Source organism: Simochromis diagramma, unplaced genomic scaffold (assembly GCF_900408965.1).
Source record: "Simochromis diagramma unplaced genomic scaffold, fSimDia1.1 OVJJ01000320.1, whole genome shotgun sequence".
Classification (NCBI taxonomy): Eukaryota; Metazoa; Chordata; class Actinopteri; order Cichliformes; family Cichlidae; genus Simochromis; species Simochromis diagramma.
In genome coordinates, this window is record NW_024386773.1 from 12060510 (window position 1) to 12074959 (window position 14450).

The following is a 14450-nucleotide window of genomic DNA, read 5'->3' on the forward strand; positions in this document are numbered from 1 at the left end:
TAAGAAGGTGGCTAATGGTGCTTTGAAATGACTGATGAACTGGGGAGCAAGAACATAAAACGTGCCATGAAAAATTGCTCAAGTAGAATATTTCACTGGTGACAGATGAGCCACTCGTAAAATGAAACCCCATAAACAAGTCGGTATGCTTTCAGATTTCTTCGTTGGAACAACACCTTTATGGAAAGTCTTCCTCTTCTTCATCTCCTTCTTCTTCTACCTGTTCTTTCTTGTCATCATCATCTTCTTCATCTTGTTTAGGGTCATAGGTCATTCAGTCTACTACCCAACTCTTGGTCTCACATGTGTGAGTAGGAGAAATGTCTTTAATGTTATGTTGTCAAACCTGACTGAGATTATATGGTTTCATTGTGCTGCAGCACATTTGCCCTCCAGCACTGGTTAGAAGCTGCTTGCTGTGCAGAATGGAAAATAATAAAGTAAACTCCACCGTGTACTCTCTCAGATGTTATTGAGCGCAGATGCCATCCACTCCTCTTCATGCAGTTTATTGATTTATAATTTGGTGGCTACTATGTTATGCTCCTGCAGCCATGTGTGTTTGCAGATTCGGGGAATCTAATCACCACTTCTCGGAGTCTGTCCTACACAATTTCTGTCTTTTTTGCGTATTTGCATGCACCTTCTGGAGTTTCTCGCCTTAGCACAACGGCTCTCCCTAACACCTCTTATCTGCTTGACTCCGCCCTCCGCAGGCTCATCTCATGGCTTTAGAGGCAGAGCTGTCCCGTATCCAGGAAGTGAGCAGCCACCAAAGAAAACGCATTGCTGAGATTCTTAATGGGCTCATGAGGGACCTGAGTGAGTTTAGCACGATCGTTGGAAACAAGGACATCAAGCTGGTGAGTGGTACAGACGTGGATAGAGTGCATTTTTGTGATGAAAGCGACAACTGTGGTGTAGGTAAAATGAGAATGATGATTCTCAAGTCAAAGCAAGAAAATATACAGCTAAATTTAAGTATCAGTGTAGAAAAGGAATTCAGAGAAATTCAAAAGAAGACCCGAAAGCACAAACAAAAGCAGGGTTTAGTGTTGAGCTTATTTAGACTTGTAGGAGTCTAGTCAAGCGCAAAGCCTGAGGACAACATAGTCCAAAGAAAAACAACTCAAAAAGCAGCCGCAGGAAACATGAGAGAAAACGCTGGCAGTAAATTTTGGAGATGAACACAGATGGACTGATGATGGCTAACAACGAGAAAAACCAGAGTAAAAATACCCCGAACATTGTGACCACTGACAGGTAAAGTGAATAACACTGATTATCTCTGTTAGTGGGTGGGATATATTAAGGAACCAGGGAACATTTTGCTTTCAGAGATGATTTGTTAAAGGGGGGGAAAAGGGCTATTGTGAGGATATTAGCAAGTTGTGATGGTTAGACGACTGGGTCAGAGAGTCTCCCAAATTGCAACTCATGTGTGATGTTTCTGGTCTGCAGTGGTCAGTACCCATCAAAAGTGGTCCAAGTCGTGGGCGGCCAAGGCTTCCTGGTGCTGACCCACGTGGTCGAGTCCAACAGATGAGCTCAATTTGCTGAAAACATTAATGCTATTTATTTTTTTAAAAGTTAATGTTGATTCTGATAGATAGTCAGAATGTTATGCTTGATCGGTGCACATAAGTAATTAACCACATGAGAAATTAATGAGGGATGACCAAACGATCTCAAATGGCTGGAAGGAAATAAAGACAGCAAGTAAAAGCAAGAGAGACAGTAAATACCAACAAAGTGAAATGCAAAGCATCTTCTGGCATAAAGCCGTGACAAAGCGCTCTGGTAGATCTGCTAAAAAGGAGACAATTACATTTAAAAAAACGTACATATATATGTGTGCGTGTGCATGTGTATGCATATGAATATTTTCTGTTTGCTGATAAAGTGTCATTTTTCAGGCATTTCTCTTTAACTTGATTGGTTTGGCATCCATGTAAATTTATGCTCTGAATGAGCATTTAAAATAAATATCTGTGTTTATAGACGTGACTTAAATCAACAGCTTTACATTATTCGATATAGTCAGTATACCACTCGCATATGCAGAATGTCGTGTATGCACATCCGCTATCATCTGTAGTGCTTAGATTGATGTGTATACATTTTCCTCCACACTTCATTTCGGAGCTTCTGAGTTGCTACATCTGCTAAATGAGACCATTAACCTAATGGCTGTGCATACAAAGTGCCAGAGTGTTTCTAAGATGCTTCCCTTTCCACTGATTTAACGCCCATGCTGTGTTTAAACAGTCCCCACTCAATCCTGATCAAGCATCTACTAGACTGATTTTTTTTCTTTTTATTTAACTGTCTCCTCGCACTCATTCGTCTCCAGCCTGTGGAGATCACCGGAGCGATCGAGGAAGAGTTCACAGTGGCTCGCCTCTACATTAATAAGATAAAGTCAGAGGTGAAGTCCATGGTGAAGCGCTGTCGCCACCTGGAGAACCTACAAACCGAGTGTCACCGCAAGATGGAGGAGACGGGCAGAGAACTGTCTTCATGTCACCTTCTCATTTCACAGGTAAGATTGCAAACTGAGGGATACATGTGTTGTTGTTGGTTACCAAATCGATTGAATTGAACTGAATTATTAAATCTAGATGAACTGTAGGAACTAAAATAAAATGATATGGGGGTACAAATGTTTGTTCATCTGGTACTAGACAGAAATACTGGTGATACTGATACTGAAACCTTATCAATTAACACTTCAAAAGGCTCACTGGCTTGGGCAGGTGACCCATGTGTCTTAAAGCCCTGGTTTCAAATCTAGCCTGAGCCATTTGCTGCATGTCTTTTCCCAGTTTTCCTGTCATAATAAAGGCTGAAAAGCTTTAAAACACAGTGTAGCTACTCCCAACATCTTAACATGACCCAACTCTTTGTGGGGTGGATTTTTCTTTTTGCTTTGGACATTTTTAGTCTGCGCAGGGTCATAATTCTCAAAAAATTGCATGTTTTATATTCTGTGTTCATGTAGTGGCCTGAAGCCACGGTTCAAATTTCGCTAACTGTGGTATTTAAACTACACTCCCCGGTGACAAGAGATCATAAATATTCAGTGAACAAAAAGAGTAAAAGTGCATTTTATCCTTGATGTAAAGTGTCCTCGTGGGTAGAGGTCTTTGCTCGTCACTAAACTTTTTGCATATGATGTTCTGACTTTCAGCACGAAGTGAAGATTCGCTCTCTAACAGAGTACATGCAGAACGTGGAGCTGAGGAAGAGACAGCTGGAGGACAGCTATGATTCTCTGACTGCGGAGCTGGCTAAACTCCAAGCTCAAGGTACATTTGTTATAGCCCACACTAGTGAAGCAGCGCAAGTATCTAAACTGGTACGTTTACTCTTTTCTGATTACTTTTTTTTAAATAAAGCTCATTAGCCAAACATTTTTTTTTTCAAATAAACTTGATTTGCCTTTTTGAATTATCATATCGTTCAATCATACGTATTCAACCATGTAGAAGTACACTTTAGAAGTTGTTTTTTTAATGATTAGATATGACTGGTGTGGTGTGTAGTAGTACAGTTAATAATGTTTGTTTCAGTCACATCTGCTGACATTTGCATTTGTATGTTGAAGTATTGGGGAGATGAAGAGTCTCCTCTGATACCTTCATCTGGGTTTAAAGATGTATGGGTATGCAGCTTGTAGGTAAAAAGGTGTTTTTTGTAAATTACAGTCCATTTACTGTGAACTAAACTAGGAGAGGGCAGAGCACAGAACACGAACATGTAACATACGTGTCATTGGAGTTATTTTGTTTTACTTGAAACAAAGAGTTTTTAAGATATGAATTTGACTTGGATTATAAATCAGAAGTAAAACCTCTGAAATGTGTCTGGAGGTTGAAATTCTGTAGTAAAAAATGCTTCTTTAGTTGGAAATAATGGGCAAATTGGCACATTTCGAAATTTTGAAAATTCAAGTGGTTAACAGGATTTTTTGAAATTCATGGCTCTAGAGGGAAAACCAATTTTGACACTATCCACATTTGAAAGATTGTTTCAGTTTTCTGCTGCACTATACAGTGACTCCATCAATTTCCTTTAAATGCTTATCAAATTCAAAGTCGCTGAGGTGTTGGAGGTTCTCAGATTTCAGATAATAAGGTCAGCATTTTTACAAATGTGAGCCAAAGGATCAAGCTTTAAACTGTTTTTTCTACTGATGGTTACACCTGATGATGGTATGGTATGGTAATTTTGTGACCACATTGCTGCCTGTGAACGCAGAAGCACCACCCACCTGTGGTTCCAACCTTCTGTTTGTTAGAGGCAGCCAGTCAGAAGAAAGTCAACTTGAAGGGAGCGTGGCCATAAGAGGAGAGGAGGCAAACTCCTTATTTCAGACAGAGGTTGATCTAAGATAATACAGCGTTGATAATAACGACTATTTTAAACATGTTCAGTTGTGTGCATAAAAAACAATACAGAGTAAGAAATCAGCATAATAGGTAAGCATTTTACTCATTTTAGTTTAATATATTAGAGTTGGTGATTGGTCATGATCTAATGCAGTGGAGAAACACAGATTTTGACGATGATGAAAGTGACAATATAAACAGCAGCATCGTATTTTTGTCTGCACTAAAATGGTAAGTGAGCAGCCACCGTCAAATGATCTTAAAACAAGAGCAACTGAACAAGATGCTTCCTCTGGCCAATAGTCTGTCATAGGGCTAACAAACACGATCAATTTAGAATCAGCAATTAACTTAACTTGAATAACTTTGGACTGTGGGGGGAGAACCCACAGGATACCAGCACCTTCATGCTGTTAGGGTTTGTACAACAAAAGTCTAAGTGTGTGAACTGTTACTGGGAGGGCTTGTAAAATGATTTCACAGCTAAAAAACGCTGTTAAGATACAGTGCTGTGATCGCAGCCATTCCCCAACTCTCTGTGAATGGTACTCATGCCCATTGATCAAAGACCATTGATCAATGGGATTTCATCAGTGGTTGTTGATCAATGGTCATGAAAATGTGCATATTAATGATCGAGGAACTGACCTCACAGCCCAATGTTCATTCAGTGGTGCTAGTTTCAATCATTGTACTGTTTATAAAGTTGGGGAAACCTGCAGTCAGCTGACACTGAAGAAGTCACTTGGATGAGTAACGAAACGTTTCTCCCGCTGAAAATGCTACGTCCAGATAAACAGAATCAACCTTTTGGGACGTCTAAGATACAATATCATCTCAAATAGTGTCTTGGTGATATAAATGAGCCTAATATGCAGGGAAAGTAACTAGTTTTAGGGTTTATAAACTAAATAAGAAATAACAGACATATATTCTCAAAAGAAGATCTTATTCGTTGTGCTCTTTCTAGTATTTCAGTCTCAAAACAAAATCAAAAAGACTTTTTGGGTGGATATAAGATTGTGAGACTTGGTCAGTTAGACAAGTTTTGGAGTCTAAGTGTACGAGCACATGTTGCTGAAATACTCAGTGGAGTTGAGGATTTGAGGCCAGTCAATATTAGTTCAATTTGGCAAGTGTAGTATGTGGGTAGTCCTTTTTATAATAGATTGCTCTAGGCTCAAGTTAAAATGTTTTACCTACGAGAGCAAAATAGCAAACTGGGAGCAAAGCTTTTAGTATTCATTCAGACTCTTTGGTGAAGAAAATTTCAATATGGTCCGACCAGAAAAATGACAGATTTACACTCAATAAATAGAGCCAAACACAAGTTTCCAGGAGTGAAGCCAATCTTTACTGTCAGCAAAACAGGTCTTTTCTCAATATAAACTCAAATGAAGTAAATGCAAGAGAGTTTTCTTCTAATAAATGCATATTTTTCATTAACAAATCTCCTAAAGGGGTTAAAGTGATACGTGGTGACGCTGTCATTTCGGGACTGACTGCAAAGTAAGTAGATTAATCCACTACTGATGTGAAATGCCGGAGTTAAATATAATGTCAGTGCTCTGACTCAGTCAAGCCAAATAACGTCAGGACAAAGTAAATAGTGAGAAGACAGAAAATATGTTGCTGCATTTTAGTGTCTCTGGGCTAGAAATGGGAGGAAGTAGCTTCAGGTTGCTATCTTTAATAGAGCTTCAGTTGCTACCAGAGGCCTTTCTGTCCTGTCAAGCAAAAGAAAAACAAGAACACAAAAAAGCTTAAGCTCCCAAACATTTCACAACACCAGCTCTAATAGATTGATTTTACATTTGAAACTCGTGCAAGGTCCAGCTGTAGATACTCCCACAGTACACTGACGCAATTCCCAAATAAGGCCAAAGGCAGTGTAAGTCACTCTTCCCATGGAGTCTCACAGAATGGCGTTAAATAACCAGTGGAATTAAGGGCAGGGAAATCAATTTTAGTCCTGCTCAGCAGTCGAGTCAGACGGTCCTCAAGCCATAACACAAGCAGATTAATACAAAGTGCTGCAGGTCACGTTGATCGCACGGTGTGGTCTGAGGTAGAGCGCTCGGTAATTTCATCATCAGACACCAGGAACAGCAGTGAGTCAATATCAGATCTGCATGACACAATAGATGTCATTTGCAGATAGATATTATCACACCCGAGACATCACTTAGATCACGCTGCCTTCGCTGTCAACATGAAGTGGTGATACTGCTGCGCTGTCAAAGTCAGGTCACCATCATCAACATCTGTGCGCGCCGCTTTTATCTGCTCCTCTTACCGCCATCCTCTCGCTCTTTCTCTGTGTGTGTGCTTATTTCAGAGAGCATGTCACAAGTGACCAGGGGGGAGAATCACACGTCTGCCCAGAACTCCTGTGATATAAAGGTAACCATGACTACAGTGAGAGCAACTTGATGTAATGACCTTTTCTCGCACCCTCTCAGCCAACTGCAGGTGTGCGTGTGCAGGGTGTGTGTTTGCCTGTGACTGCACGTGTAGTTGGACTCAAGTGTGTAAATGACTGTAGGAATGATTTAATAAACTAAAGAAATTGTTTCATATATTCAGAAATTTGCTTTCTTCCCCTTTTATTGGTAGTGTTGATAAGAAGATGACAATTCGATGTCTGTACAATCATTCAGACACTGCAGCTTTCAACGCATTGCCTTAATTTAGAATAAAGAAGCAATCATAGCAAGCTCGGCAAGGAAATGATAACTCACTGCCCTCTGGAACAGCTATAGTTTGTTAGGTAGTGGCTGCACAGATTATTGATTGTCATTCTGGCCCCTAGAAGCATTTTACATCATTCACAATCATCGAGTGGTAATATGAAAAGCAGATATCGGCATATGAATGTGACGAATCTGTAGGCAATGGGCAATATTTCTAGTACTGGAAGCTGTTTGCTTTTTGTTTGTGGTCAGTTTGTAGTCCAGATACCAGTGACCAATCACAACTAAGGCCTAGGCAAAAGAGGGAATGCAAAACAACGAATAAAAAGCAGTCAGAGGAACATCCAATGATGTTTTAGTCTTGTATCTTAATGTAAATCTATCTACATGTGTCCTGAACAATTAACTGCAAACAGCAAAACAGGAAGTCTCAAATATCAGATGGTTACAGGAAGCATGGCCACAGGACAGCCACAGAGTATCCTCACATTCAGCCGTCAAACTATTAAGTGACTGAAAACCACAAAGATTCATAATGACTTGATCAAAATGAGATTTGCCTAAAAAGCAGCACATCTTTACAAGGTCAAAAGATTTGACAGAAATGAAGGATGAAATTCCAGCGATGCCAAATTCCCAAATAAAAGTAAACAGATGTAGTTTTCAGCTGCCAGACACTTTTAAACAGCTGGCGTCGTTTGTTGTTTTCATTATCTGCTTGTATTCGTGGATGTGTTCGGTGAGAGCATCGAGAGCACACGAGTGTGAGCGTTCATGTGTGTGTCACGCTCCACTTTCAGCAGCCGAGTCTCACAGCCCCGTCAGTGGTAGTGTATGGACACCGTGGGGTGTGTAAGTTTGTGTTTAATGCCCGTGTGGTTTGGCATGTCCACATGTGCACCGGTGCGTGTAATTTTCTTCTCGTTATTTAGTCACTTTGTTCTCCTCTGACTCCCGTGTTACGATACTCGATCTGTCTCTTCCCCCCTTCTGTCGCCAATACCCCAGAGGGCTCTGGAGCAGCAGATGGAGTCACACCGTGAGGTGCACAGCAAACAACTGGGCCGCCTGCGAGACGAGATCAATGAGAAGCAAAAGATCATCGATGACTTAACTGAGTGAGTGCTTCACCGTAAATTCTTTACTTTTCAAAACCAAGACTCAGTTTTTGGAAATCTGTAACTGTAAGAGTTTGAAAAGAAAAGTATTTTAAGGTAAAGAATCAAATCGTTCCAGCAGAAAAATCACAAGGATGCTATAGAAAAACATTTCTTTCAGTCGTTGAGACCGTGGCACTGCGGAAATATAGGCCATGAATGTTTTCTAAGGGAGACGACTTACCGTACCACAGCAACACAGCTGCATGCTCAAATTTGAAATTCAATTTTACCCTCATAAGTGGTTTGTAAACGCTCAAACTGGGAATACATGTTTTCAGTATCTCTCAAACCTTCAACACGGTCTAAGCCCCAATGTTCAGACTGGCTGAAATGAAAACGTGTGGGTGGTTTACATGGTCAGGAAGCTGCAGAGCCAAGTTGCTACAACCCCAATGCGAGGAGCCACTGGCCTGGTTTGGCCTAAATGAAAACCCATCCCTTCAGGTACCTTGTTCTGATGATGTACTACACCAAGCGTGGCCATCTGAGAGGAGACCACTGGGCAGACCCTCTCTAGAGACTAAAGTACATTTTCCAGCTGGCCTGGGAGTATCTGTTAACACCCAAGGAGCAGCTGCAGAGAATTTCAGTTTGAACAGACATTTGGTGCTGCTCTGCTTATCCTGCTCACACAGCCTGATTTGGATAAGCAGCTTTAAAATAGATCGGAAGGATGGATGTCGGTGAGGTGGAACGCATATAAAACAGGAGCAGGGATGCCCTCCGGATCCTTTAAAGAGAATGTCAAAAAGTAGGTATACATTAAATGGTATTGCAGATTGCAAGGATCACACGCAAATGCAAATGTTTACAGGTGTGCACCCTTTTTTTGGTAAGTGCCACTGAAAAATATGTTGTGTCCATACTCTAATGGGGCATTTCAATGCTCTAGTTGTGACCTAATTACACACTTGGGCTACTTAAGTGCCCCTCTGCTCTGCCAAAATGCCTGTCTGGCCAGTACAGCCATGATTTGAATTAGGGGCAAAAATAAATCATTACACTGCATGCACTAATGGTGCTTCTTCATCATTTTTGCTCCTGTGCACACCACTGAGCTGGAGCCATATGCCTGGGACTGGAACAGACAGCTCTTTTCTCATGTGACAGAAAGGTTTTGTAAGGATACCCTAATTAAATAAAATCAGAAGGAATCCAATTAAAAGCAACTAAGAACACTTAAAGGCATACTATGTGGGATTTTTGTAAAGTATGCATGTGATCATCACCGGTGACTCACTGGAAGTGTTTGCTAGAGATGATTAAACAAAAAAAAGTTGTTGGGCATCGATCTTTGGGGTGTGGGTGTGTGGCTCAGAGAAAATAATAGCATGAAGCTTGTGGCAATAGGAGTCAATAAAAACTTAATGACCAGGTAGCATCCCATCCCAATCTTCCCCGAGCATTTTGCAAATGTATTTATTTTTTATTTTAGAACTACTGTGGAGCAATCAGAAAATACAAATGTGTCCTTTCTTATTCATTCTTTTTTTTTCTCATCAGTGCATCTCACTCTTTTCAATCTCCAGCTCACTCGCTGTTCTCTCTGCCATAGTAACAAAACTAACCTCCATTTTTTTAATTCCATTCCTCCAAAAATCCTAAGAGTTGTGCTTATGTTGCTAATAGCTACATCCCTGTGTTTTTGTAATATAAAAAGATAATATATAAAAGATGTCACGACTGAGTCACTTAACACCTTTTTTCAGTTGTAACCAGAGGCAGCAGCTGGAGCTAGAACAACTGCACAGTGACTTTGAACGTCTCAGAAGCCGAGAGCATCACAAGAGCCGGCAGCTGGAGGAATTGACGTGAGTTGCTGCTTTACTGTCCTGGCCGGCTTTCAAACACTTCACCATATGGAGGCCTGGGGGCGAGCTGAGCTGCCTCTTTTGATTTGCGTCTTCCATTTCTCTCTGTCATTTGTCTTCCTTTTGTCTATTTATTTTCCTCACGCTCGGGAGCTCTGACTGAATTCTATTTACAGTATCTTACTCTTCTGCTGTTAACTCTTTCTTAGCCTGCTCCTCTCTTGGTCCTTTTCTTCCTGTCTGACTCTCTTTGCATCTCCATTATGGACTTTCAGAATAAGGTGGCAGCTGGCAGCTAATAGGCCTCTTTCTACTCTGACCTTTGCAGCATATTGCATCAGATGGCAGATGGATAACAGCCCATGAGTGGGGCAGGCATTATGTGCTGCCTTTGTTCTCTATTCATGAATTATTCTGGCAAGAATTTGGTAATCGTTTGGATAAAGAGAAGTTCAGTTTGACTCTTCTATGCGTCTGTGTCTGAGCATTTATCTGTCTGTCTATAGATTCCTCCATGAACGACACGAACAATCAAAACAGGATCTGAAAGGCCTGGAGGAAACTGTTGTAAGTTAATAAATTCTGTCACGATTCAACGACTCAGTCCTCTCGAACTGCTTTAACTGCACTATTTTCTCTGTTCCTTTATTCACACTGCAGGCTCGTGAGCTCCACACCCTGCACAACCTCCGCAAGCTTTTTGTTCAAGACCTCACAACTCGAGTTAGAAAAGTAAGAGACATAACTAAACCCTTTTACTCAACACGTAGAAACAGGTGGTTCTGCCTAGAGTTACGGTGACATTTTCTATTCTATTTTCTATTTCATCTCCTTTTTTAATCGACAGAGTGCACAGATGGAGCCTGATGATACTGGCGGATACATCACCCAGAAACAAAAGATTTCCTTTCTTGAAAACAACCTGGACCAGCTTACAAAGGTTCACAAACAGGTAATAGCACACGGCTCCTACAAAACTTTAATTTATAGTGACAGAAACAGGAAACATTTGACCTGTCCACACCTAGTTTGAAAATTAAGACCAATGACCAGGTTCCCTTTGACCAGGGGGCCCCGATTTCCCCTCTGCAGGGTTGCAGCAGTAAATCAAAAAAATGTCTACGATGAATATGTGCGGCGGACAAAGAGGCACAGACAAATTCAAATACAGAGCTGTGTGCACTGTTTGTCATTTCTCTCCTGTGGGCAAAAGAAACGCTAGCACGATCGATCATCTCACTACACCAAGTTCACATGAAAGTCTCCTTGAAAACAGAGCAGCAGGATCTGTTAACCCCCCCTCTGTCTCCAGGGAAAGGACGCCTCACTGTATAAAACAGTAAGACTTGAACACTCCTCATGCAGGTGCAAACAGGCATTCTCTGTCTTTTCTCCGCACTCTGGCTTCCACACAAACTCTGAAAACCAACCTTGCTCTCAGAAAGTCATAAACATACGCACACACCTCATATTTTTAATATTCCTAAATGGACTACCTCCGTGGACTAAGTGTTGGATGTGCTGAATGTTCTGCAGGCTGGCAGATTGGTGAAAGCTGCAGTGCAGCAGTTTGTCAGGCAGAAAACCAATCCTAAAGTGGCTGCTGGGAGACTCCATCCCATCCACCACCTGCTGATACTGTGGGAATGGAAGGTGAAAGTCATGGTCATAAATCAGCAGTAAAGTGATAATGCTTGCAAATGGGCAGTGGCCACTACACCAAAGCTGCAAGTTTCTCTGCCGCTGCACAGATTTAATCATCTCTGTCTGTCCGTCAACTGTAAAAACTGAGCAATCGTCACTAAAATATCTCGCCAGCAAACAAACTAACGCCAACAAGCCACAGGTGAATATCCCAAACACATCAATGCTTTGGCTGCTAGATAACTTTGCCCATTGTGAAAAAATCTCAGCTATAGTGCTCATTATCTCTGCAGGGTATGGATTAGTTTGCATGATCACACAGAAGCAGACTGTCAGTGTTTAGGTGCTCACTTATTAACTTTTGCGTTTAGAGGAAACATGCAGCACGAGGCAGATTTAAATCATTGCATCCTCGTGTTGATTTAGCTTCATAAATAATAACTTCGGAAATATAGGCACATTATAATATTAACTGACAAGTGCAGATATGGATTTTCTAGGCCAAGGCTGATATATATGAATATTTAATACAAGGTATGGCCACCTCTGGAATGATGCAAGAAGCCACCTGTCTGTGCATGGACTGCACAGGTGTCTGGATCAGTTATCAGGAGCTGCTCTCTGTTCCTGGTTGAGTACAGTGGCATCGACCCTCCATGTCCCAGTTGTGTTTTTTAGGAGTCACACTGAGACTAAATGCTTGGACAGGGAATTTCTGGTTATATACTACTGATCCAGAAAGACCTGCAGTACTCTGGCAGTGTGGGGTCAGACAATATCCTGCTGAAAGTGCTGCAGGGGTGGGGTGCTACTGTAAGAACGGCACAACTGCAAGTTAGAGCAGCTCGTCTCGGTATTACTGTTCATGCACATTTCCACCAAGTGAAAATCAGATCACAGATTGCCTCATGTGTCATGGACATCCAAAGATCCAACAACAGCTCCGACACTCATATCAGCATCTAGCAACTATGTTCCTTTAAATATACCCAGTTTAAAAGATCCATTACACCCATGGATTTAATACATGTTTAGGAAAATCATAATGATGATTATCATAATGTCACGCAACTGTTTACAGCATCTGCTCATCAAAGCTGCACAATATTCAAGAGGATTGTGAGTCTATTCTTCCCTTCTATTCTTAGGCTAATTCATATTCTCATGATGTTTTGAGGCTCTGCTGAGATCTGAGGTGTAGAGGAACAGCTGCCATGCTGGTCCCCTCTAAAATACCTTGAAACATTCATTCATTCATTTTTCTGTTTGTGTTCAGGCCCATTATTTTAATTCAAAACAGAAACTTAAATGGAGATGTTTCAACAGAGTTGTCCTACTTTTTCCCGGTTGTAGATTTCTGATAGACTGGCTCTGTGTTCAGGAGAGTTCAGACTGAAGTAGTGCTCTTTACAACACTGGTGCAATTGTGGGCTGTCTCTTCCTGGTACAATTTTCAGGTTACACTTGATGTTTCTCTGTTCCACCCCACTGCACCCATTTGACCCTAACTGATCTGAAATGGACGTTATGGTCACACACTTCCTATGCTCCACTTTTTGTACTCTGCACTATATTCTTAGTAAAAAAAAATTCTTAGATTGCAAAACATATGAGCAACTCTTTGGGGAGGCAATGGTTCAGGAAGTAAAATGGGTCATCTACCAATTAGCAGCCAGTGGACTGATCCCCTGCTCCTTTAGTCTGCTCATAAAGTATCCTTGGGCAAGATACTGAACCCTGAGCTGCCCTGGTGCATTCATCAGGGTGTGAGTGTGTGAGAGTGGAGGCCTGTAGTAAGAAAGTGCTTTGAATCATAGAAAATGTATAACTGTCTTTCTGTAGTTATAGCTTGTTTTTTGCACATGTCGGATTTGTGTTACAGCTGGTACGTGACAATGCAGATCTGCGCTGCGAGCTTCCAAAACTGGAGAAACGTCTTCGGTCTACAGCCGAGCGAGTTAAGGCGCTCGAGGGTGCGCTGAAGGAGGCAAAAGAAGGAGCCATGAAGGACCGCCATCGCTACCAACAGGAAGTGGAGCGAATCAAAGATGTGATGAGGGCCCGCGCTCCCTTCCGCCGACCCCATGCTGCGCTCATCGGTGACGTATACAACTTGCTCACAGATTCAAAATAACAGCCGCAGTCTGCTAGAAATTACATGACAGCGCTGCATGTGTCATTTCTGTAAAAGCTTTGCGATTGCTTTAACACTGCAGTATCTTTTAATCTGTAGGTAGCTGTAAAATGCATCCAATCATTTAGTCTGCAGCAAATTCACAGCCACTGCATGGTTTCATAACAGTTCAGAGACACATATGAAAGCTGTTTCTCAGTAATTGGGCAGCACAGCACCTGAAAAACATTGAATTTGAATCAACCGATTCATCAGAACATGTCGGTTAATCCACTCAAATGTGGTAAATCTAAAAGTCAGTTTAATTTTCTTTTATGATGTGATGTATAAGCCCCAAATTCAACAATAAAATAAGGGGGGAAAATGCATGCAAAGCCCATGCCACTTCCTTTGGCTGCACTGTAGGAAGGATATAGTATGTATATCCTCTCCAGCACTACATGTGTGATGTTGCACATGTAGACACCGTTGTGCGTTTCATCTCCCTCCCATCAGATCGCTTCCTTTGTAATGCAGCATGCGAGAAAAATCGTTCAGCATTGTGCAGCCATTCTTTTCACGTCCCTGTTGAGATTTTCCCACAAGCAGCATCCATTGTGTGCTTTGCCCTCTCTGCT

At 41.5% G+C, this 14450-nt stretch overlaps 1 protein-coding gene across 2 annotated transcripts in view; it reads left to right on the top strand.

Moving 5' to 3' along the window:
* kif5ab (kinesin family member 5A, b) overlaps positions 1-14450 on the top strand; it is a 69195-nt gene that overhangs the window by 47402 nt on the left and 7343 nt on the right. For both annotated transcript variants that reach the window (XM_040008418.1, XM_040008419.1), the window contains exons 15-24: positions 717-863; positions 2354-2542; positions 3191-3308; positions 6730-6794; positions 8093-8202; positions 9954-10055; positions 10562-10622; positions 10716-10787; positions 10903-11007; positions 13582-13798. In XM_040008418.1, coding sequence (XP_039864352.1) covers positions 717-863; positions 2354-2542; positions 3191-3308; positions 6730-6794; positions 8093-8202; positions 9954-10055; positions 10562-10622; positions 10716-10787; positions 10903-11007; positions 13582-13798 — 1186 coding nt within the window. The remainder of the gene's footprint in view (positions 1-716; positions 864-2353; positions 2543-3190; positions 3309-6729; positions 6795-8092; positions 8203-9953; positions 10056-10561; positions 10623-10715; positions 10788-10902; positions 11008-13581; positions 13799-14450) is intronic.